This window comes from Ranitomeya variabilis, chromosome 6 (genome assembly GCF_051348905.1).
Source record: "Ranitomeya variabilis isolate aRanVar5 chromosome 6, aRanVar5.hap1, whole genome shotgun sequence".
Taxonomy (NCBI): Eukaryota; Metazoa; Chordata; class Amphibia; order Anura; family Dendrobatidae; genus Ranitomeya; species Ranitomeya variabilis.
Window position 1 is genome coordinate 508845246 of NC_135237.1, and position 21773 is coordinate 508867018.

General features: G+C 45.3%; 1 protein-coding gene across 2 annotated transcripts in view; it reads left to right on the forward strand.

Moving 5' to 3' along the window:
- The first annotated feature begins 30 nt into the window (after positions 1 to 30).
- The window catches only part of SNX31 (sorting nexin 31), a 78431-nt gene continuing 56688 nt past the window's right edge, over positions 31 to 21773 (forward strand). For both annotated transcript variants that reach the window (XM_077270914.1, XM_077270913.1), the window contains exons 1-2: positions 31 to 240; positions 3176 to 3250. In XM_077270914.1, coding sequence (XP_077127029.1) covers positions 181 to 240; positions 3176 to 3250 — 135 coding nt within the window. In that variant the 5' untranslated portion in view covers positions 31 to 180. The remainder of the gene's footprint in view (positions 241 to 3175; positions 3251 to 21773) is intronic.

Here is a 21773-nt window from a genome sequence, read left to right on the forward strand (position 1 = left end):
GTGTAAAGGAGGCCAGTCCGGCCCACAGGTGTGTGTGTGATCAGCAATGTGTGCTGTGAAGTCACAGGTGTAACCGCCTCTATACAGGCAGGAGGCTGCACAGCACCAGTCCTCCCCTCCAGCAGTGCGCTCAGCTCTGCTGCCTCCGACACTACTGGTAGTTGTTCCTTCTGATTAACCATGCATGTCTGCATCCCTGTCACAGAAAACCTTGTGGACAACCTGGGTGGAAATTATGTGGTTAAGTATCAGCTTTTCTGCTTTTACTTTCTTTTTTTAAAAAACATTTCCCTATATTGCAGAGTTTTCTTATAGGCATCTACTCCCCAAATACCTCCTACTAAATTCACACAGACCGCTTTTATTTTCTGCCTTTGGACTCCTCTTTTGAGTATATTAACACGTAGAAGAGCAATGCAACATTACTGAACCACAGTTGCAGTTTTGCAGATTTGTTGTACTTGCAGCTTGCTGTTTAACTTTCTAATGTAGCTAAAAGGGGACAAAAAACCCACTTTAAAGCTATGTTCACATGTTGCTTTTTTTTTCCCTACAGGCAAAACTTGCTCTTTTGTCAGTAAAGAAGCTACTTACAAAAAGCGGGTTTTGGTGTGTGTGTGTGTATTTTTTCCCTCTAGTTAAGGTGTTGTATTATTCACCCCTACCTCTTTGCCCCCCCCCCCCAAAAAAAAAAAAAATAAAAAAAAAAATCTTCCTAATCTTTTTATTTGCTGCATTTTTACACTTACTCGATGCTTCCTGTGGGTGAAAAAATTCTGAAAGTGACATGCTGCACTTTCAAAAAAAAAGAAAAATAATAAAATAAACTTTTTTTTTTTTTTCCAGTTCAGTCAGAGTAAAAAAGTGTGTGTGTGTATAAGATTTTTTTTAAAAAAAATCTCCTAGCCTTTGCTGGTACTGTAAAATGCATCTTAAAACTTGCATAAATGCTGAAAAAAAAAAAAAACTGCAAAAATGCAACGTGTGAACATAGTCTAAGACATGCATATTATGTGTACTTATGATGTCCCTGTTAAAATCACAGCAAACTGTTATTCCTTAAGGCTGCTCAGATTATTATTATTTTTTTTCCTCCGCACTGGGACTGCGTGTCCATTTATAATCCCTTCATTCACTAGTCTGTCTCCTTGTTCGGCTAAGACTCTATGAATTCTATGGGTGCACTCCCCAAAAACTGATCCCATATGGATCATCCATATTCCACTGTTTTTTTGTTTGCTTTTTTTTTCTGCTGCATGATACGGAACAGGAGTGACATCGGTAAGGCTGGATCCACACTAGTATGATTTTGACAAAATCCCGCCAAATATTAAGCCTGTTTCTGTCTAGTTTTACATATGTCACTGATGAAACATAAAATGTTTACTGCGATCTATTCTTTGTATGCATACTATTTGTATTGAGAAACTTTCCAGTAGTTCTGATTAATATATAACATTTCTTGGATTTACCTCCTGAGATTCTACCTAGGACTGTTGGATCACTGCAGTAATAATTAGGAGGCCATAATCTGACGAGAACAATCACTTTATTATCACTGTAATCTGGTATCAGGACAGACTCAGAGTAGATAAGAAACCTAAGACTATCTCTGGGTTTCTCGCCTCTTCCAAGTGGTTGGACAGGATCCTCCTGAACCTCAGTGTTTTGTTTTCTGCTATCACATTTTTTTGATGGGTCGTTTCCTCATTCCAGATCTCTAGTACTAAGATCTGGTGGTACTGTTTTTCTGATTCTCTGGCGAGCACGTTACTCAGATCAGTAGTTAATGGGATTTTCCAGTATGAGATCAATGAAGCCTATTTGTTTTGCATCCTTTTTTGAGGGTGGTGTAGTTATAACGTCTACAGTCTGAGAATACCGTACACTAAACTGTGACCGCAATCATCCGCCTAATGGGGAATGTGATGCACGGGCTTTTACAGATATGCCATAAGTATGAGTCGTCCTCTTTACATTATTAAAGGTGTATTCCCATCTCCAAGATCCTATCTCAATATGAAGAGGGTGTAATCATAGCAAATACCTTCAGTTAGAAATGTAGTATAGTTCCTCTGATTTATGTTTCTTATCCAATGTGCAGGGCATTGCAGTAGTTTAGGTATCCATGGTTATGACCACTAACGGTTAACTAACTGTCACTGTGATTGGTTGTAACCATGGATATCTAGGCAACTGTGATGCCATGCGCATTGGTAATCGACATAGCTAATCAGAAGAACTATACTATGTTTCTGTTTGGAGATTGTATTGTTTGTATTCCTACTACATATTGGGATAGAATCTTGGAGATGGGAATACCCTTTCTTAAAGGCTCATTTACTTTAGATGACCCTCGAGTTGTAAACAATAATGGATGGAATACATGTTTTCCGGTTAGTGGTCACAAAGTTTCTTGTGCACAGAGCAATCGGTAATTGATTATTCTGTACTCCTCAGCTCCCATTGTTCTCAGCAGCACATGCCTAATTTATTTTTTAGTTTTCCTCAAGCAGCTAAAAGATCATTTCAACAAAAAATGAGTGTCTTGGTCATTTGTTGGGTGATCGGCAGCCTGTTTACACCGCACGATTATAGAGAAGGAAGCGTTTGGGGCTCGTTATCCGTAATCGTGCCATGTACATGCAGGTTCGACTGGCCGACAGGTTAGCAGGAAAAACCTCTGGTGGGCCCTCCTTTTTTTTTTTTTTTTTTTTTTTTTTTTTTTTCTTTTTTAATAATTGTCCCCTCCTCAAACATAAGCAGTATTTGGCCCGATATATTTGAGTCACTATGTACCGACTAAAGCAGTATTTTAATTAGTCATTCAACAAGCGATCCAGTACGTTATGTGGAAGAAGAGGTGAATCTGTGAATGATGGTGATGTAATACTTGCATGTAGCTGAACAGTGGACCCCCAGAGTCTTACTGGTGGACCCTTGTCCCAATAGTCTGACACTGTGTAAATGCATCCTATGTTTTATGTAAAGAAACACTAGTTTGACGGGTTTGTAGCTTGTGTAATCCCTAAGTGGTGAACACTGATTCTGACCTAGGAATATAAACTGAACCACACTGTGGCATTATGGGGCAGAAGAGGTGACAAGTAATTGTGACTATTACTGACTACTGGATATTATTAATGCCCCTAATATTGTACCACTCTAATTTCAGCTGTATTCTGTCTACCTGGAGGGTTTTATGTTTTTCAAAGCGCGATACAGGGATCTCCATTTCTGGGATGAACAGGTAGGTCCTGGTTTTGTCCATAGTAATAAGGCGCCATTCACACCACTATGTTCCATGTATGTGTTCTATGCATCTTATTTTTGTATTAAATATCTTGTAAAAATCCCTGGGATTTCTTGAATTTGAGTTTTTTTGTTTGTTTGTTTTTTTATGGTTTCTGCTGCATCACCCCATCTCCATTGACCGTTACATTTATAGGGTTTGGAGTGCAGTTTGAGGAAAGGCCTAGTTGGTCTGCAAGCAGAGACTTCACAGTTTTCTAGGGAGGAGAAGGGGATATGGCAATACCAGCTCGGCAGCTGATCAAGCACACTCCGACACTGCTGAGCTGTAACTGACTACATCTTAGAGGGTGGGGTGAAAGTGTGTCCCCCAAATAAGGCTTTGCTGAAACGCCCAGTTGGACTGCAAGCGGAGATTTCACATGCTGCACTACAAAAGCAACATGTGAATATCTCTGCAAAGGAGTGCTGCAGCATAAAACAGGAAAAAGGAACAAAATCGGGGGAGGTCAGGGATTTTTACAAGGTATTTTAACTGAAATGTTTTGAGCATGTGAAAGTCGTTTTAAGTAAAATGTTTCCTTTCTGTGCAGTTGAAGGCTGGTTTTTAGGAGATTGTTCTTGCAACTTGATATGTTCTGACACATGCACAGGTTTCTGTACATTATGATGAACTGATAATACAGGTTTGTATCTTACAAGTATTTTGAGACAAAACCTTCTGGAATGTAGGGCAGTATAATACACAAGTGTGGTGAGGGGGGTGGGAGGAAGAAAGCGATAATGTACCCCAGCATGTCCAGTAGTATATGCATACCTGCTCTGAACACGACCTGTAGAAAACCATGGTCTCAATCCCCCTCAATGAGTGCATGAAAACTTCTGGGATGGGAGACCTAGTGGAGAGCACTCGAGGTGTGTGTGTGGTTGTGTTTTTTTTTTTTTGTTGTTTGTTTTGTTTTTGTTTTTTGTGTTGCAGAAGCTTTCCTTCTAAACTAACTTGGTCCCCTCTCCAAAAAAAAAAAAAATCAGCAAAAACACAATTCTCTGGAGATGACTTGAGTCAGGGAACCATATGTGTAGGAAACACTGCCTTTAGGCCTCCATCACATGTCCATGTTTCCAGTACATGTACTATTCTTTTTTTTTTTTTTTTTTTTTCCTTGCATGGATACCACACCTACCCATAATAACCTATGGTGCTATGCACATGTGCATTTTTTTTCCCAATGGCATGTACTGACCCTTGTCATTCAAGTCTGAAAAACATGTACAGCGAATGGATGTTTTGAACAGCTGACATGTGCCCGCAGTGCACCCCTGCATAACCTCGGTGGGTGTGTGCGTGAAGAATGATGGTGCTGACAGCTGCGAGTGGTGGCAAGGTGATCCGCTGTGGTAGCCAGGCAGGGCTTCAGTGTTCCCTGCTGAAGGGAGATTCTCTGTGCAATGCCTGGAAGGACCGTGGCGCACGCTGGGAGTCACGTGACCGGAAGTCCTCGTGGTCACGTGATGGAAGGTCCTGATCTGCTGTGAAAGCAGCTCCTGCCGCGCACCCTCAGGGAGAATAGCAGTCATAGAAAACAAAATTGCGGTATGGTGAGGAGCGCTGAATTGACAATAGTGGAAGCAATTTAAAAAAAAAAAAAAAAAAAAAATTGAAGTGCAGACTGTTATTGAAAGGTAGTCCACAACGGACTTCTTCCATCTTCATCAGGTGTCAAGCTAGACAATGATGGTTAGAGTATTTAACCCCTTCACCCCCAAGGGTGGTTTGCACGTTAATGACCGGGCCAATTTTTACAATTCTGACCACTGTCCCTTTATGAGGTTATAACTCTGGAACGCTTCAACAGATCTTGGCGATTCTGACATTGTTTTCTCGTGACATATTGTACTTCATGATAGTGGTAAAATTTCTTCGATATAACTTGGTTTATTTGTGAAAAAAATGTATATTTGGCGAAAATTTTGAAAATTTCGCAATTTTCCCGTCTCCCATGACAGCACACATGAGAGAGGGGATCCGCCCAGTCAGGACAGGAAACCTACTGAAATAAAAGGGCGGTACCTCTCCCTCGCTTCAGTTTGGTTTCCTGTCCTGATGGGAACCCTTGTGCTGAAATCACGGCGGTATTTTTGCTTGAAGATTCCACTCACCCACTCCTGTCCCGGCACTGGAAGAACAGGCAGCATGCCTGTATGCCGGCCTTCAGGGTGTGGAAGCGCCGTTCGCAGGTCCTGGGGCCTGTGCGGGCGTTGGGCAGCACAGTCCGGAGTCCTGTGGCCCTTCTGCGGCTGCCACGCCGCTCTCTGCCCCCTCTGCTGCTGCCGTCGGCTCTGGTCTGCCTTCCGGGTGCGCGGCGGTGATGCGCGCAGGGCACGCTGGGAATGGGCGTGCCCGCGTGACGTCACTGCTGCGCGCCGGATCCAAGATGGCGGCGCCCATAGACAGACGCTGCAGCGTCACAGGGATCTCCTGGGTCTCCTGGTGGGCGCAGAGGTGGGGGAGGAGCAGAGTTTTTGTACCGGATGAGGCGGTGAGCAGAGTGGATCACCCTTCAAAAGGGGGTGAGTCCACAGGAAAAGTGCTCACATCTACAGAGTTCCGCTATGGAGCATTGTATGAAGCAGCAGCAGCAGCAGGAAAGCTTACCAGGCGCTATGTCTGCTCACCAGCATGCTAAGAGGAGAAGCGGCAGTCGTCCGGATCGAAGGTCGCAGGACTCCTCAGCTTCTAGGAGGGATGTTATCCGTACTCCAGATCAGCCTCAAAATCCAGTACCCTTGAGTGTCAGCGGGTGGTGAGTGATCTTCGTGAATGTCACATTGGTGGTAATGGGCTACATTTCTCTGCTTGCTTATCAGGCGCCGAGGAAAGCAAGTGCCAAGTCCAAGAACAAAGAATGTGCCCTCTGCAAAGCCCCGCTAGCAGTCCAATGGCAGAAAAGCCTCTGTGCGGACTGCATCCAAAAAACTATTCAGGATGAATCCCCTGACTTTGCCGCTAGCCTCAGGGCCATGATTAGAGCAGAGGTTAAAGGGTCTTTAAAATCAGTCCTAAAAAAGAAAGGTAGCAAGATCCTAGAGACTGTTTCAGATTCTGGTACCCCTCAATCTGAGGAATATCAAGAAGGACCTCTGTCTCCATGTTCGTCCTCTTCCGTGTTCTCTGGCTATTCTGACTCATGGGTATGTAGAACGCAGTGGTGCCTGGATAGACCTATTCTTTTGGGCGCTTCCGTATTGACCTGTACTCACGTTCATACCGATTTATCAGATAGCTTAACTCAGCCACGATCTCATGTAAGAAGACTCCAGGAAAAGAGGATTGCTTTAACCGAAATTCTTGTATTATGATGAAAGTAGCAGGTAAAAAGGAATATTCAACAGAGGACATGTAGAAGATGCATACAGATATGGTGATGATGACAAAATGGAGAATAAGGGCGTGAACAAACATACATCACAGGACTACAGTGAGAGAGTTGGGACAAAATAAAGGGAAAGGCAAACTTCTGCCTAGAAAGAAAGGATGGAACACAAACAATGCAAACATTAAATGATTTCTCAAGTCGTGGGACATGACACTCCCCGTCTGAAATCCTTGGATTTCACGATGTCCGTAATTCTTCGAAGTCGTTCGAACCTGAAAAAACAAGAGGAAGAAAACGTGCATGCAATAATAAAACATAAAAGATTTTTAAGTCCAACTCGTTGTTGTTGACCCGTAGATCACACCGAAAGATAAGTTCAAGTATATAAAACCCATCTTCAGATTGGGGAAGCCGCAAACATGCAAACTCTTCCACCAACCCAGAATCCAATGGGAATGTTAAGGGTTCAATCCAATGGAAAATGTCAACATTCAATAAACTGGGGAATGAGGAGGAATGCTCCCCGCCGTGAACAACGTCCAGGAGCATGTTCAGTTCATGTGATGTCCTCCTTTCGTAGAAGCAACACGAGTTCAGTGACCGGGCGGAAGAAGGTTCGGGTAGAGCCCCCTTTTGTCACCTTAACTTCTACCTTACGAGTCTTTCCGTCCTCACTGGGTAGGACCTTGGTGATAAGTCCCATTGGCCAGTCATTACGATGAGCCTCTTTGTCCTTTAAGAGAACAAGGTCTTCTTCTTGGATATTGGGACTGGGCGTCTGCCATTTGTGACGGTTTTGAAGCAAGTGTAAATATTTGGTCTTCCATCGATGCCAAAACACGTTAGCCAGGTGTTGTACTTGCCTCCACTGACGTCTGTAAATGTCCTTGTTATCGAAGTTCCCAGGTGGAACTGTAGCAGCTCCAATCTTCTGTGTGAGAAGTGTGGCTGGAGAAATATCAGAACCCAAGTTGAGGTCCTTTAGGTTTGTGGCGTGGTCCTCAGATGGAAACGCGTTCATTACGTCTTGTACAACTTCAGCAATTTCTACTGCCAATACCGCAGCGCAAAGCTCGAGTCTGGGTACAGAGTGTGCAGGCTTTGGAGTTAATTTGGCTTTACCCAGGATGAAACCACAGTGTACCTTGTTAGCTCCTAAGGTCATCAGATAAGCTACTGCGGCTATGGCTTCTGTAGATGCGTCAGAGAAAATATGGACTTCTCTTCTGATTGCAGTCAAAGGTGATCTTGGAGAATAACAACGTGGGACTTGGAGTTGCGCTAAGAACTTCAGAGACTTCTTCCACGCCTCCCACCTTTGCTGTTTCTGAGTTGGGAGCGGGGTGTCCCAATCCGTGTTCTCGGCCGTAAGCTGTCTTAACAGTATCTTGCCTTGAATAGTGATGGGTGCTACAAACCCGAGAGGATCATAGATGCTATTTATGACAGATAGGACTCCTCGTTTGGTAAAGGGTTTGTCATAGGGTGACACTTGGAAAGTGAAGGTGTCCCGTTTGATATCCCACAGTAGACCAAGGCTGCGCTGTGTTGGAGGAACATCGGAACCCAAGTTGAGGTCCTTTAGGTTTGAGGCACGGTCCTCAGATGGAAACGCGTTCATTACCTCTTGACTGTTAGAGATAATCTTGTGGAGTCTGAGGTTTGATGTGGATAGCATTTCCTGTGTCCTGGAGAGTAGGTCAATTGCATCTTCGCTTGTGGGCAAGGACTTGAGCCCATCGTCCACGTAGAAGTTCTTCTCTACAAATTGCCGAGCATCGGAACCGTACTCTCTCTCACCTTCCTGGGCTGTCCGTCTCAGTCCATAGATCGCCACAGCAGGTGAGGGACTGTTGCCGAAGACATGGACCTTCATCCGGTAGTCTATGACCTGATTGTTGACGTTGTTGTCCTTGTGCCATAGGAACCTAAGATAGTTTCTGTTGTCTTCTTTCACAATGAAGCAATGAAACATCTGCTGAATGTCGGCCATTATGGCAACAGGTTCTTGTCTGAAGCGGATCAATACTCCAAGGAGGCTGTTGTTCAGGTTGGGCCCAGTTAGGAGCAGGTTATTGAGAGAGAGGCCTTCAAACTGAGCACTGGAGTCAAACACCACTCTGAACTGATTAGGCTTGCGAGGGTGATAGACACCAAAGGATGGAAGATACCAACATTCTTCTCCCTCCCTCAGTGGTGGCGCAGGTTCAGCATGATTTCTGTCAAAGATGTTCTGCATAAAGTCAATGAAATGCTTCTCCATCTCTGGTTTCCTCTTTAGGGTACGCTTTAAGGATGAGAACCTTGCAGTTGCTTGCTGCAGGTTGTTCGGCAACCTCACTCTTGGGAAACGAAAGGGTAAAGGAGCTACCCAACTGTTGGAGTCGTCTTGAACAAATTCTTTATCCATAACCTTTATAAATTCTTTATCTTCCCTTGTGGGTGCCAACTTGTTGTCATTACTTGTGGAATCGAACACTGATGACCCGAGGTTTTCTTCCCAGGACTGGAGTGTGTTCATGTTGTTGAAGGATTCCTGTTGCCACTTGGTGTTGCTCACTTTCTCTTTCACCCAGTAGTGATGTGGGCATGGTTGGAAATGGGTGCTGCGACCATTTGACAAGATGTGTGTCTTGTAAGAGGAGATGTTGTTGGGTCTCTTCATCTTGTGTATGCAAACATTGCCTATGATTACCCAGCCTAGATCTAAGCGTTGGGCAAATGGTGCATCGTGTGGTCCATTAATTTGCTGACGCACCTTGTGCAGCCGGAGAATGTCTCTGCCAAGCAGAATCAGGATATCTGCACTGTTGTTGAGGGCTGGTATCTTGTTTGCTATCCCCTTGAGATGTTGGTGATGAAGAGCAGCCTCTGGCGTTGGGATCTCTTCTCGATTGGATGGAATCTGGTTGCACTCGACCAGTGTAGGTAACGGTATCTCGACGGTGTTCTCGAGAGATGTCGCTGTAAGACCACTGGCCCTTCTCCCATAAACCTCTGTAACACCACTGCAGGTACCTAAGGTGTAAGGGTAGGCATTTCCCTTTAAGTTAAACATATCAAAGAGTTCTGACCTTGCAAGTGATCGGTTGCTCTGATCATCCAGAAGGACGTACACCTTCACGGCTTTCTCTGGGTGACCATTGGGATATACGTTCACCAGGCAAATCTTCGCACAGGACTTGTCCCAGAGGTCTTCTCCGCAGACTTCTGTGCATGAAGAAGATATTGTGGTATGGCTTGCAGTTTGAGCTGCGTCCTCCCCGCCATGGCTCGTGGTGGGGGAAGGAGTAAGTGTAGAGTCAGGACGGAATGGGTGGAGTGCTTGTACGTGGTCCTCACTGTCACACTCCATGCACTTAATTGTAGTTTTACAGTCTTTAGCAAGGTGTTCAGTAGAAGCACAACATCTGTAGCATACCCCGAACTTCTTTAGAAGCTCCTTGCGTTCTAGGAGCGGTTTCTTCCTGAAGCCGATGCACTTTTTTAAGGGATGTGGCTTCTTGTGGATGGGACACTCACGATTTGGGTTCTCTATCTTTTCACTTTTGTTACTCTTGCCTGGGGCTGATGTTGGTATGGGAAGAATATCCGTCTTCTTCACTGACACTGAACCCCTGCGGTTTCTGTCGTTCGAGCGTGCGCTGACGTATTTAGAAGGAGGTGAAGCTGGGCCACTGGATTCTTGGTAGGAAAAGCTTGGGTCGTTCTTGCGTTCTGCCACATCTTTTATAAACTCACAGAAGTAGGAGAATGGAGGAAATGACACTTGATGGTCTTTCTTGTATTTTGACCCTAGTGTAGTCCACCTTTCTTGCACGTTGTACGGTAGCTTGGAGATAATGGGATTTACTCCACGAGCAGTGTCCAGATAGCTGAGGCCAGGTAGGTGGGTGTCTGCCTTGGCCAGATGGAGCTCTAACAGCAAGTCACTGAGCTCCAGGAACTTTGAACTGTCTTTGCTTGCTATCTTTGGAAAACTCTGTAGACGCTTGAACAGTGCATCCTCTATGGCTTCTGGACTGCCAAAGTTTTTCTCTAGTCTTTCCCATGCAGCCATGAGACCAGCCATTGGATTACTGATATGTACAGACCTGAGTCTCTTGACACGCTCTGTGGATTGTGGTCCTAGCCATCTGATTAGCAGGTCCAGCTCTTCGGCAGCAGTGATGCCGAGGTCACTAGTTACGGTTCTAAAGGCATTTTTCCAACCTCTGTAATTTTCAGGTTGGTCGTCAAACCTTGTGAGACCGGTTTTAGTAAGTTCGCGGCGAATCATGTACCTTGCGAAGTCAGACATGTCTGTTCTTTCTGACTTAGGATGCACGAATGTGGGCTGAGCGGTGTTGTACATAGGAGTGGAGACGTCTTGGCCTTGAAACGTGGGTAAGTATGGAGTGGCATATGCATTTAGTCCAGCAACCGGTTTGGTGGGTATAGTCTCTGCTACATGCGGAGCTGGCACTATGCGGTTGTCGAGAGTATAATGACCTGCCGGTATATTGGGTTGCGTGTAGATAATAGCCTGTGGAGTTTGATGAGATGCAGGGTCTTGGCGCATACCGGAATACGAAGGAAGTTCAAGTTCGGGAGCATTGTACTGACCTTGAGTGTAGGGTTCTGTAAGTGGATAGGCATCCTGGTGCCCTGGAGAAGCATGAACGCCATCAGGAGTGTTAGTGATGATCTGCGGTTCGCCATTTTGGCTTAGCACGTAGTCTCTTGTGCGTTCAATAGGGTCCTCTGCCTCCACTTCACACAAACTGATGCTGTCTCTTTGACTCCCACTGATAGCTCGCTCCAGGATCCTTAACTCCGCCATGGCTGTTGCGTGCTCACATTCCTTCTCCAGAGCTTCCTTGCGTGCTGCATCCGCATCCATGTCTGCTCTCCTTTGTGCTGCATCCATTTCTGCTCTCTTTTGTGCTGCATCCATTTCTGCTCTCTTTTGTGCTGTGGCTGCGTCCATATCTGCTCTCCTTTGCGCAAAGGCTGCTTGTATCTTAGACGTTTCTGCCTTAGCACGTGCCCTTATAAGCTGCTGGCTGAGAGTGGAATATTTTGATGAACTTGACCTAGATGAGCGTTTTGAGTGCTTAGACGATTTGGATGAGCGAGATGATGCATCTGGTGTCCGTGCAATTTTAGCCTCTATCTTGGTTTTAATGTCACGTACGGTGCAGTCCCTTTCAGAATTAAGTTGCTGGAAACTTTGCAATTCTTTTAAAGTCTCTGGCAGATTCAGTTTTTTCAGGAGAGTAATGTATTGGTCAGTCTTCTCCATATACCTTTGGTATGCTGTGCATAATTGTTCTAGGACTCCCTCTAGTGGTAACTCATGAGAAGCAGGCCTTGATACAGTGTCTATGTGACTCAGCACTTTCTCCCATAGTGAAGACACATCACGATATACAACACCTTTTTCAGTCTCTAAATTCTCCATGACTTTCCATGTAGGTTTAACTGTACGTTTTCCTCTTTCACTAGCTGGTGGATGGGGATCTGGGTCTCTGTCCTGTGTTTGTAAGTCTGGTAGGGACATTGTATTCCTTGCTTCAGACATGATTTGCTTGCAGGCAGGAAGAGTGGATGATGAGGGTTATACTTCTCACTGTTTATCTGCAGTGTGTGCTTCTATGCACACTGGGGTCTGGCTGGGAACTGGGTTACTGTGTATCTGGGAAATGTCCTTTTCCACTGAGGTTCAGCACAGACCTTGAGTTACTGTCTCTGAAGGCAGGTTATTCCTTTTTACTATTCTGACTCATGGGTATGTAGAACGCAGTGGTGCCTGGATAGACCTATTCTTTTGGGCGCTTCCGTATTGACCTGTACTCACGTTCATACCGATTTATCAGATAGCTTAACTCAGCCACGATCTCATGTAAGAAGACTCCAGGAAAAGAGGATTGCTTTAACTGAAATTCTTGTATTATGATGAAAGTAGCAGGTAAAAAGGAATATTCAACAGAGGACATGTAGAAGATGCATACAGATATGGTGATGATGACAAAATGGAGAATAAGGGCGTGAACAAACATACATCACAGGACTACAGTGAGAGAGTTGGGACAAAATAAAGGGAAAGGCAAACTTCTGCCTAGAAAGAAAGGATGGAACACAAACAATGCAAACATTAAATGATTTCTCAAGTCGTGGGACATGACACTGGCTCCTCTTCGGATAGTGATGTCGGGGGCCGACCATGCTTCCTAACTGAGAATACAGATAAACTGGTTAAATCAGTTAGGGCTACAATGGGCCTTAAAGATGAGAAGGAGTCCAGATCAGTAGAGGACGTTATGTTTGGTGGTTTGGAGGAGAAGAGGAAGCGTAACTTCCCAGTAAATACTAGGGTTAAAACCCTTATAGAGAGAGAGAGAGAGAGAGTGGAAGTAGCCTGAAAAGTCTGGTAGTCTTCCCTCAGCTTCTAAGAGACGTTATCCTTTTGAGGAAAAGGATTCAGAAGTATGGGATAAAGCCCCTAAAATTGATGGTGCGGTGGCTAGGTCATCTAAAAGGTCATCCCTACCCTTGGAGGATTCAGGTGTCCTAAGAGACCCTTTAGATAAAAAAGCGGATGCTTTTTTAAGACATACCTGGGAAGCAGCCGCAGGAGGTCTAAAACCGGCAATAGCTGGAACATGTGTTGCCCGCTCCCTTATTGTCTGGCTGCAACAAATGGAGGATCAGTTGAAATCTAGAGTGCCGAGAGACGAGGTCCTAGCCAATATGGCAATGGCACAAGGGGCGGCAGCCTTTATAGCTGATTCCTCAGCAGACTCTGTAAGACTTGCAGCTAGGGCAGCAGGATTGTCTAACGCGGCAAGACGTGCCTTGTGGTTGAAGGGGTGCCCAGGGGACTTACCCTCAAAAAATAGACTGTTCCATCCCGTGCGACGGCAAATTTCTCTTTGGTCAGAAACTGGAGGACATTTTAGAAAAAGCTGGCGACAAGAAAAAAGGGTTTCCTTTTTTTCCAGTGGATATCAGACGGCCTTATTTTCGGAGAGGAAAATTCAATAGAGGTCGCCCCTCAGGAGATAGAAGGAACTGGGACTATAGAGATAGAAAAGGATCAGGGTACATGTTTAAGGGCCCCTCCACATCCACAAAAAAGCCCTCCCAATGACGCCAAGCTGGAAGTAGGGGGAAGGCTTTCTATCTTCACGCCTGGTTAAATATTTCCCCCAGTCGTTGGGCGTTGAATGTTGTCGGAGACGGACTAAAAATAAAATTTATTCATCCACCTCGACAGACTTTTGTGTTGACACCATGCAGAAAACTTCCAGAGGAACAACTAGCTCTGGAAACAGAGGTATTGGGGCTAGTTCTAAAAAAGTCGTAGAAGTTCCAAAGGAAGAGGAAGGAGAAGGCTTTTATTCCCCTCTCTTCTTAATATGAAAGCCAGATGGCTCACTAAGGACTATTGTCAACTAAAAAAACCCAACCGGTCAATAAAAAATTACTCCTTCAAGATAGAGTCGGTAGGCTCAGCAATAAAGATACTGTTCCCGGACTGCTTCATGGCAGCTATAGACTTAAAAGACGCTTACTACCATGTCCCAATTCATCGGGATTATCAAAGGTTTTTGAGAGTAGCAGTGATTGTCCAAGGACAACTCAAACACTACCAGTATGTGGCCCTTCCATTTGGTCTATCCATAGCACCGAGAATGTTTACAAAATTAATGTCAGAGGGCATGTCCTTCCTCCGTTCCCGGGACATAGTCATTGTTCCGTACCTAGACGACTTCCTGGTAATAGGCAGGTCAATAGATCACTGTCTTGCACAAGTAGAAGAAGTGACTACGACCCTAGCGGTATTAGGTTGGGAGATAAATGTCGCCAAGTCGAGATTAACACCAGAGAAATTTCAGTCCTTCCTGGGGTTGGTTCTGGACTCCACGCGTCAACTCTGTCTCCTGCCGGAGAGCAAAATATCCAAAATACAAAGTCTTGTGGAACTGGCGATACATCAGCCTGTCATGACGCTAAGAAAGGCAATGTCTCTGCTAGGGTCACTAACCTCCTGTATTCCCGCTGTAAAATGGGCACAGTTCCACCTGAGGCAATTGCAGTGGGAGGTCCTGTCAACACAAAGGTTGTTAAAAGGGCATTTGGAGGGAAAAGTTCATCTCTCGTTACGAGTCAGATTGCCTAGTCTGGTGGTCAGTGAGGGATCACTTAAGCTCAGGGGTTCAGTGGCTAACTCCGGTAGAAGACGTGATCACAACGGACGCGAGTGGTACAGGATGGGGTGCACATCTAGGGACCCTTTCCATACAGGGGTCCTGGTCCCATACAGAAAAATGTCAAACATCCAATATAAGAGAATTATGGGCTGTAGAAAGAGCAGTAAGACATTTTCCTTCCAATCCTTCAGGGTCATCATACCGGAGTGATGTCCGACAATTACGCAGTGGTAGCCTATATCAATCATCAGGGGGGGACGAGGTCCCTTTGACTCATGAGGGCAACATCGGCGCTTCTTCAGTTGGCAGAATCTCACCTGCTGTCCCTCACAGCTCTGCACATAAAGGGGGTCAAACACGAAGGCGGACTACTTAAGTCGCAAAAAGCTAAGACGGAGAAAGGTCGCTGAATTCCAGGGTGTTCCAACAAATAGTGCAAGCCTGGGGCGAACCGGTAATAGACTTGTTTGCCACGCTTCACAACAGGAAGGTGGAGAGGTTCTGCTCGTTAGACCCGAGGAGGAACCCGGTTGCAGTAGATGCCCTCCGAATACCGTGGAGGTTCAGCCTCGCTTACGTGTTTCCACCGGTATCATTAATTCCGGTTGTAGTGAGGAAGATCAGGATGGAGCAAGCAAGAGTGATACTGATTGCTCCATTTTGGCCGAAAAGACCATGGTTTTCTCTCCTAAGACAAATGTCGGTAACCGATCCATGGATCCTACCAGAGGTCCCGGACCTACGTACCCAGGGTCCAGTATGCCACTCTCAAGTGAAGGGCTTCCATCTAGCAGCCTGGAATTTGAGAAGGCATTACTGAGCCGACAGGGATTCTCGCCAGGGCTAGTCTCCACCCTGCTAAAAAGTAGAAAGCCGATTACATCGAGAATTTATGGTAGGACATGGAAGAGGTTTCTAGAGTTTTTAGGACAACCTTTGTCGGATGAGGCTCCTGTGGGTGCTATTTTAGAGTTTCTGCAAGCAGGCTTACAGCTGGGTTTGGCTACCAATACACTTAAGGTTCAAGTGTCAGCATTAGGAGCTTTATATCATTGTAATTTAGCCTCCAATAAGTGGGTTGCCCGTTTCATTAAATCATGTAGTAGGTCTAGACCTGTAGTAATTCAGAAAATTCCTCCCTGGGATTTAAATCTGGTTTTAGATGCTCTAACTAAGAGTCCTTTTGAGCCTTTGCAAGAATTATCGATAAAATTTCTCACTCTAAAAACGGTACTATTAGTAGCTTTGACATCCGCACGTAGGGTGAGTGACTTGCAAGCCCTGTCCATTTGTCCTCCATACACTCAGATATATGACGACAGGGTGATTCTAAGACCAGATCCGGCTTATCTACCTAAGGTAGTTCTTAACTTTCATAGGAGTCACGAGATTGTATTACCCTCTTTTTGTGTTAATCCAAAAAATCCAGGTGAGGAGAGGTTTCACACTCTTGATGTAAGAATGTCTATGTTACAGTACATATCCTTAACCAGTCAGTGGAGGAAAGATCAGTCTCTATTTGTAGCTTTCCAGGGTAGCAGGAAAGGTCATGGGGTGTCCAAAGGTACTATTGCCAGGTGGATTAGGGAGGCCATTAGCTTATCCTATGCTGCATGTGGCGTTCCGATCCCTGAAGGCATCAAGGCTCACTCCACCAGGGCCATGGCTACTTCCTGGGCTGAAAAAGCAGAGGTATCGATAGATCAAATTTGTAAGGCCGCTACCTAGTCCTCTCCGTCTACCTTCTTTAAACACTACCGACTGAACTTATCTTCCTCTACTGACCTTACCTTTGGTAGAAAGGTGCTGCAAGCAGTGGTCCCTCCCTAAGGTGTTCCTTTCTCCAAAAATCTCTCATGTGTGCTGTCATGGGAGACGGGAAAACACCAAGGTTACTTATCGGTAGCCGGTTTTTCCGGAGCCCATGACAGCACCTGTATATTCCCTCCCTTCTTTTTTTCACCCTTTGGTGCGCACTTTTAGCTGGGTGTTTTTTGTTGTTGTTATAATGTGGTGGTAGATTGCCATGTGTACTAACCAAGGGGGCCTCTCATGCTCTGAAAACCAACTGAATCGAGGGAGAGGTACCCCCCTTTTATTTCAGTAGGTTTCCTGTCCTGACTGGGCGGATCCCCTCTCTCATGTGTGCTGTCATGGGCTCCGGAAAAACCGGCTACCGGTAAGTAACCTTGGTGTTTTCCAACTTTGAATTTTTATGCCCTTAAATCACAGACATATGTCACGCAAAATACTTAATAAGTAACATTTCCCACATGTTTACTTTACATCAGCACAATTTTGGAACCCAATTTTTTTTTGTTAGGGAGTTAAGGGTTAAAAGTTGACCAGAAATTTCTCATTTTTACACCCTTTTTTTTTTTTTTTTTTTTTAAGGGACCACATCTCATTTGAAGTCATTTTGAGGGGTCTATATGACAGAAAATACCCAAGTGTGACACCATTCTAAAAACTGCACCCCTCAAGGTGCTCAAAACCACATTAAAGAAATGTATTAACCCTTCAGGTGTTTCACAGGAATTGTTGGAATGTTTAAATAAAAATGAACATTTTAACTTTTTTTTCACACAATTTATTTCAGCTCCAATTTGTTTTATTTTACCAAGGGTAACAGGAGAAAATGGACCCCAAAAGTTGATGTACAATTTGTCCTGAGTACGCTGATACCCCATATGTGGGGGTAAACCACTGTTTGGGCGCATGGCAGAGCTCGGAAGGAAAGGAGCGCCATTTGACTTTTCAATGCAAAATTGACTGGAATTGAGATGGGACGCCATGTTGCGTTTGGAGAGCCCCTGATGTGCCTAAACATTAAAAACCCCCACAAGTGACACCATTTTGGAAAGTAGAGCCCCTAAGGAACTTATCTAAATGTGTTTTGAGAGCTTTGAACCCCCAAGTGTTTCACTACAGTTTATAACGCAGAGCCGTGAAAATAAAAATTCCTCTTTTTCACAGAAATGATTTTTTAGCCCCCAGCTTTGTATTTTTACAAGGGTAACATAATAAATTGGACCCCAAAAGTTGTTGTCCAATTTGTCCTGAGTACGCTAATACCCCATATGTGGGGGGGAACCACTGTTTGGGCGCATGACAGAGCTCGGAAGGGAAGGAGCGCCATTTGGAATGCAGACTTAAATGGATTGGTCTGCAGGCGTCACGTTGCATTTGCAGAGCCCCTGATGTACCCAAACAGTAGAAACCCCCCACAAGTGACCCCATATTGGAAATTAGACCCCCCAAGGAACTTATCTAGATGTGTTGTGAAAACTTTGAACCCCCAAGTGTTTCACTACAGTTTACAACGCAGAGCCGTGAAAATACAACTTATTTTTTTAGCCCCCAGTTTTGTATTTTCCCAAGGGTAACAGGAGAAATTGGACCCCAAAAGATGTTGTCCAATTTGTCCTGAGTACGTCGATACCCCATATGTGGGGGTAAACCCCTGTTTGGGTACACGGGAGAGCTCTGAAGGGAAGGAGCACTGTTTTCCTTTTTCAACGCAGAATTGTCTGGAATTTAGATCGGATGCCATGTCCCGTTTGGAGAGCCCCTGATGTGCCGAAACAGTGGAAACCCCCCAATTATAACTGAAACCCTAATCCAAACACACCCCTTACCCTAATCCCAAAGGTAACCCTAACCACACCCCTAACCCTGACACACCCCTAACCCTAATCCCAACCCTATTCCCAACCGTAAATGTAATCCAAACCCTAACCCTAACTGTAGCCCTAGCCCTAACCCAGAAATAAATACATTTTTTTTTTTATTTTTCCCTAACTAAGGGGGTGATGAAGGGGGGTTTGATTTACTTTTATTGCGGGTTATTTAGCGGATTTTTATGATTGGCAGCCATCACACACTGAAAGACGCTTTTTATTGCAAAAATATTTTTTGCATTACCACATTTTGAGAGCTATAATTTTTCCATATTTTGGTCCACATAGTCATGTGAGGTCTTGTTTTTTGCGGGATGAGTTGACGTTTTTATTGGTAACGTTTTCGGGCACATGACATTTTTTGATCGCTTTTTATTCCGATTTTTGTGAGGCAGAATGATCAAAAACCAGCTATCCATGAATTTCTTTTGGGGGAGGCGTTTATACCGTTCCGCGTTTGGTAAAATTGATAAAGCAGTTTTATTCTTCGGGTCAGTACGATTACAGCGATATGTCATTTATATAATTTTTTTTATGTTTTGGCGCTTTTATACGATAAAAGCTATTTTATAGAAAAAATAATTATTTTGGTATCGCTTTATTCTCAGGACTATAACTTTTTTTATTTTTTTGCTGATGATGCTGTATGGTGGCTCGTTTTTTGCGGGACAAGATGACGTTTTCAGCGGTACCATGGTTATTTATATCTGTCTTTTTGATCGCGTGCTATTCCACTTTTTGTTCGGCGGTATGGTAATAAAGCGTTGTTTTTTGCCTCGTTTTTTTTTCTTCTTACGGTGTTTACTGAAGGGGTTAACTAGTGGGGCAGTTTTATAGGTTGGGTCGTTACGGACGCAGCGATACTAAATGTGTACTTTTATTGTTTTGGTTTTTTTATTTAGATAAAGAAATGTATTTATGGGAATAATATATATATATTTTTTTCTTTATTTAGGAATTTATTTATTTTTTTATACATGTGGAAAAAATTTTTTTTTACTTTGTCCCGGGGGGGGGGGGGGGGGGGACATTACAGATCGGTGATCTGACAGTGTGCACAGCACTCTGTCAGATCACCGATCTCACTTAGAGTGCAGCAGGCTTACCAGCGCCTGCTCTGAGCAGGCACTCGGTAAGCCACCTCCCACCCTGCAGGACCCGGATGCCGCGGCCATCTTGGATCCGGGACCTGCGGCGAGGAGGGAGGTAGGAGACCCTCGGAGCAACGCGATCACATCGCGTTGCTGCGGGGGTCTCAGGGAAGCCCGCAGGGAGCCCCCTCCCTGCGCGATGCTTCCCTATACCGCCGGTACACCGCGATCATGTTTGATCGCGGTGTGCCGGGGGTTAATGTGCCGGGGGCGGTCCGTGACCACTCCTGGCACATAGTGCCGGATGTCAGCTGCGATATGCAGCTGACACCCGGCCGCGATCAACCGCGCTCCCCCGTGAGCGCGGCCAATTGCGTATGACGTACTATCCCGTCGGTGGTCATACGGGCCCACCCCACCTCGACGGGATAGTACGTCAGATGTCAGAAAGGGGTTAAAAGAAAGGAGATCCAATGAAACAGAGCAATTAATAAAACACCCTCCTCACAGTGACACACCAGGCACAGACATACTGTGCTTCTTCATCTTAAAGCAACATCACTCTTGCTTAAAATCTACACCGCTATACAACTGAAGCGATGGCCGGGGGACCACCACGGTGCAGGAAGACTACTGTACACAAGATGAGGTGGAAACAACAAAGGGTAGATTTATTGGGAGGCAAGGAATGAAGTGGGTGAGGAAGATGCAAACAGGGGTATGCAATGGCAAGAGACACTTTACAAGAGTTATAACCTTTATCTTGTCCGTAAAATAGCACGGTGCTCCAACTATTACAGACTCAAAATATGTCTCACAATCAAATTTAAACAATAAACAAATAACGATGCTACTCTACATATAACCTCCCTGGCCTTTACTAAGCAGGCCACACGGCTCCCGTGTACTGACTACTGAAGCCTACACTAGGCCCTAACAGGTGCACCAAACAGGAACAGACTCACGGTGATGTTGGGGACTCAGGTCCAGTCCCAGGGGGGCCCCCAGCAGTCTATACAGTGGTGCACACGACTTTCTGTCAGCTTTGTGAAGCGTGGTCTTCTCCTTGCTTCTGGGTCCTAGGGATGCTCCTGGAAACTGTAAGTCCCTTTCTCAGTATCTTCGTGGCTTCACAAACTAGCACAGAACAGCCACCTTTGCTGTACCCGGAAAAGTCTTGCAAATTTCACAAGTACACTCCGTCCCAGGCTGTGGGACCTTTCTTGTCGCAAACAGCACACAGTTCTTTCTGTAGCAGCTTCAGCTCACACACACCGTTCAGGCTCAACTCCTCCCCTACTTCTAGGGCAGTTTATCTTCACAGTCTATAGCAGGGGAAGCAGAACATTCCATCACACCAGACAAGGGGGTGCTGTCTCTTAAAGTGGCAGCGTGTTACTGTCCATAACAGCACCACCCTCTTACACAAACGAAACTGCAGGAGTTAAAGGTCCATCCCTCCCAAAGTCATGTCCTCCTCCGCGTAGTGCTCCAGTGGTTTCTTGCTGGAACCTGTCACCTCCAACCCCCCCCCCCCCAGGCGTTTGAAACTAAAAGAGCCACCTTTTCTGCATTCTGACAAGGTGGCTCTTTTAGTTATTGGTGTTGTAACTGCAGAAATAATCCGTTTTGTAATTTGTCAGAAAATACCTTTCTTCAGTCCTGGAGGCAGGCCTTTCCCCCTCCCTGCTGCAGGCGCCACAGAGCCGTCACTCAAGTCTACTTGGCGCCGCCTCCTCAGCACTGTTTTGAAGTGATCTGGCCCCTGCGCTCTTTTCTCCTGCCTTGGGCAGGCGCAGTGAGCGCTGCCTGTCCTCATATGCAGTCTAGCTGACTGCGCCTGTGTGGCCGCCCTGCCTGTGAATCCCAGCCCCGCAATGTGAATAAATCCGAAGACACTGCGGGGCTGGGATTCACAGGCAGGGCGGCCGCACAGGTGCAGTCACCGAGACTGCGTATCAGGACAGGCAGTGGTATTTTCTGACAAATTACAAAACGGATTATTTCTGCAGTTACAGCACCCAGAACTAAAAGAGCCACCTTGTCAGAAGGCAGCATTACTGCTGCACAAGGTGGCTCTTTTAGTTTCAAACGCCTGGGGGGGTGACAGGTTCCCTTTAAGTACGCAAAGTTAAATGTGCAGATTTTTCCCATAGAATTGAGTTAGATGCAGAAAAT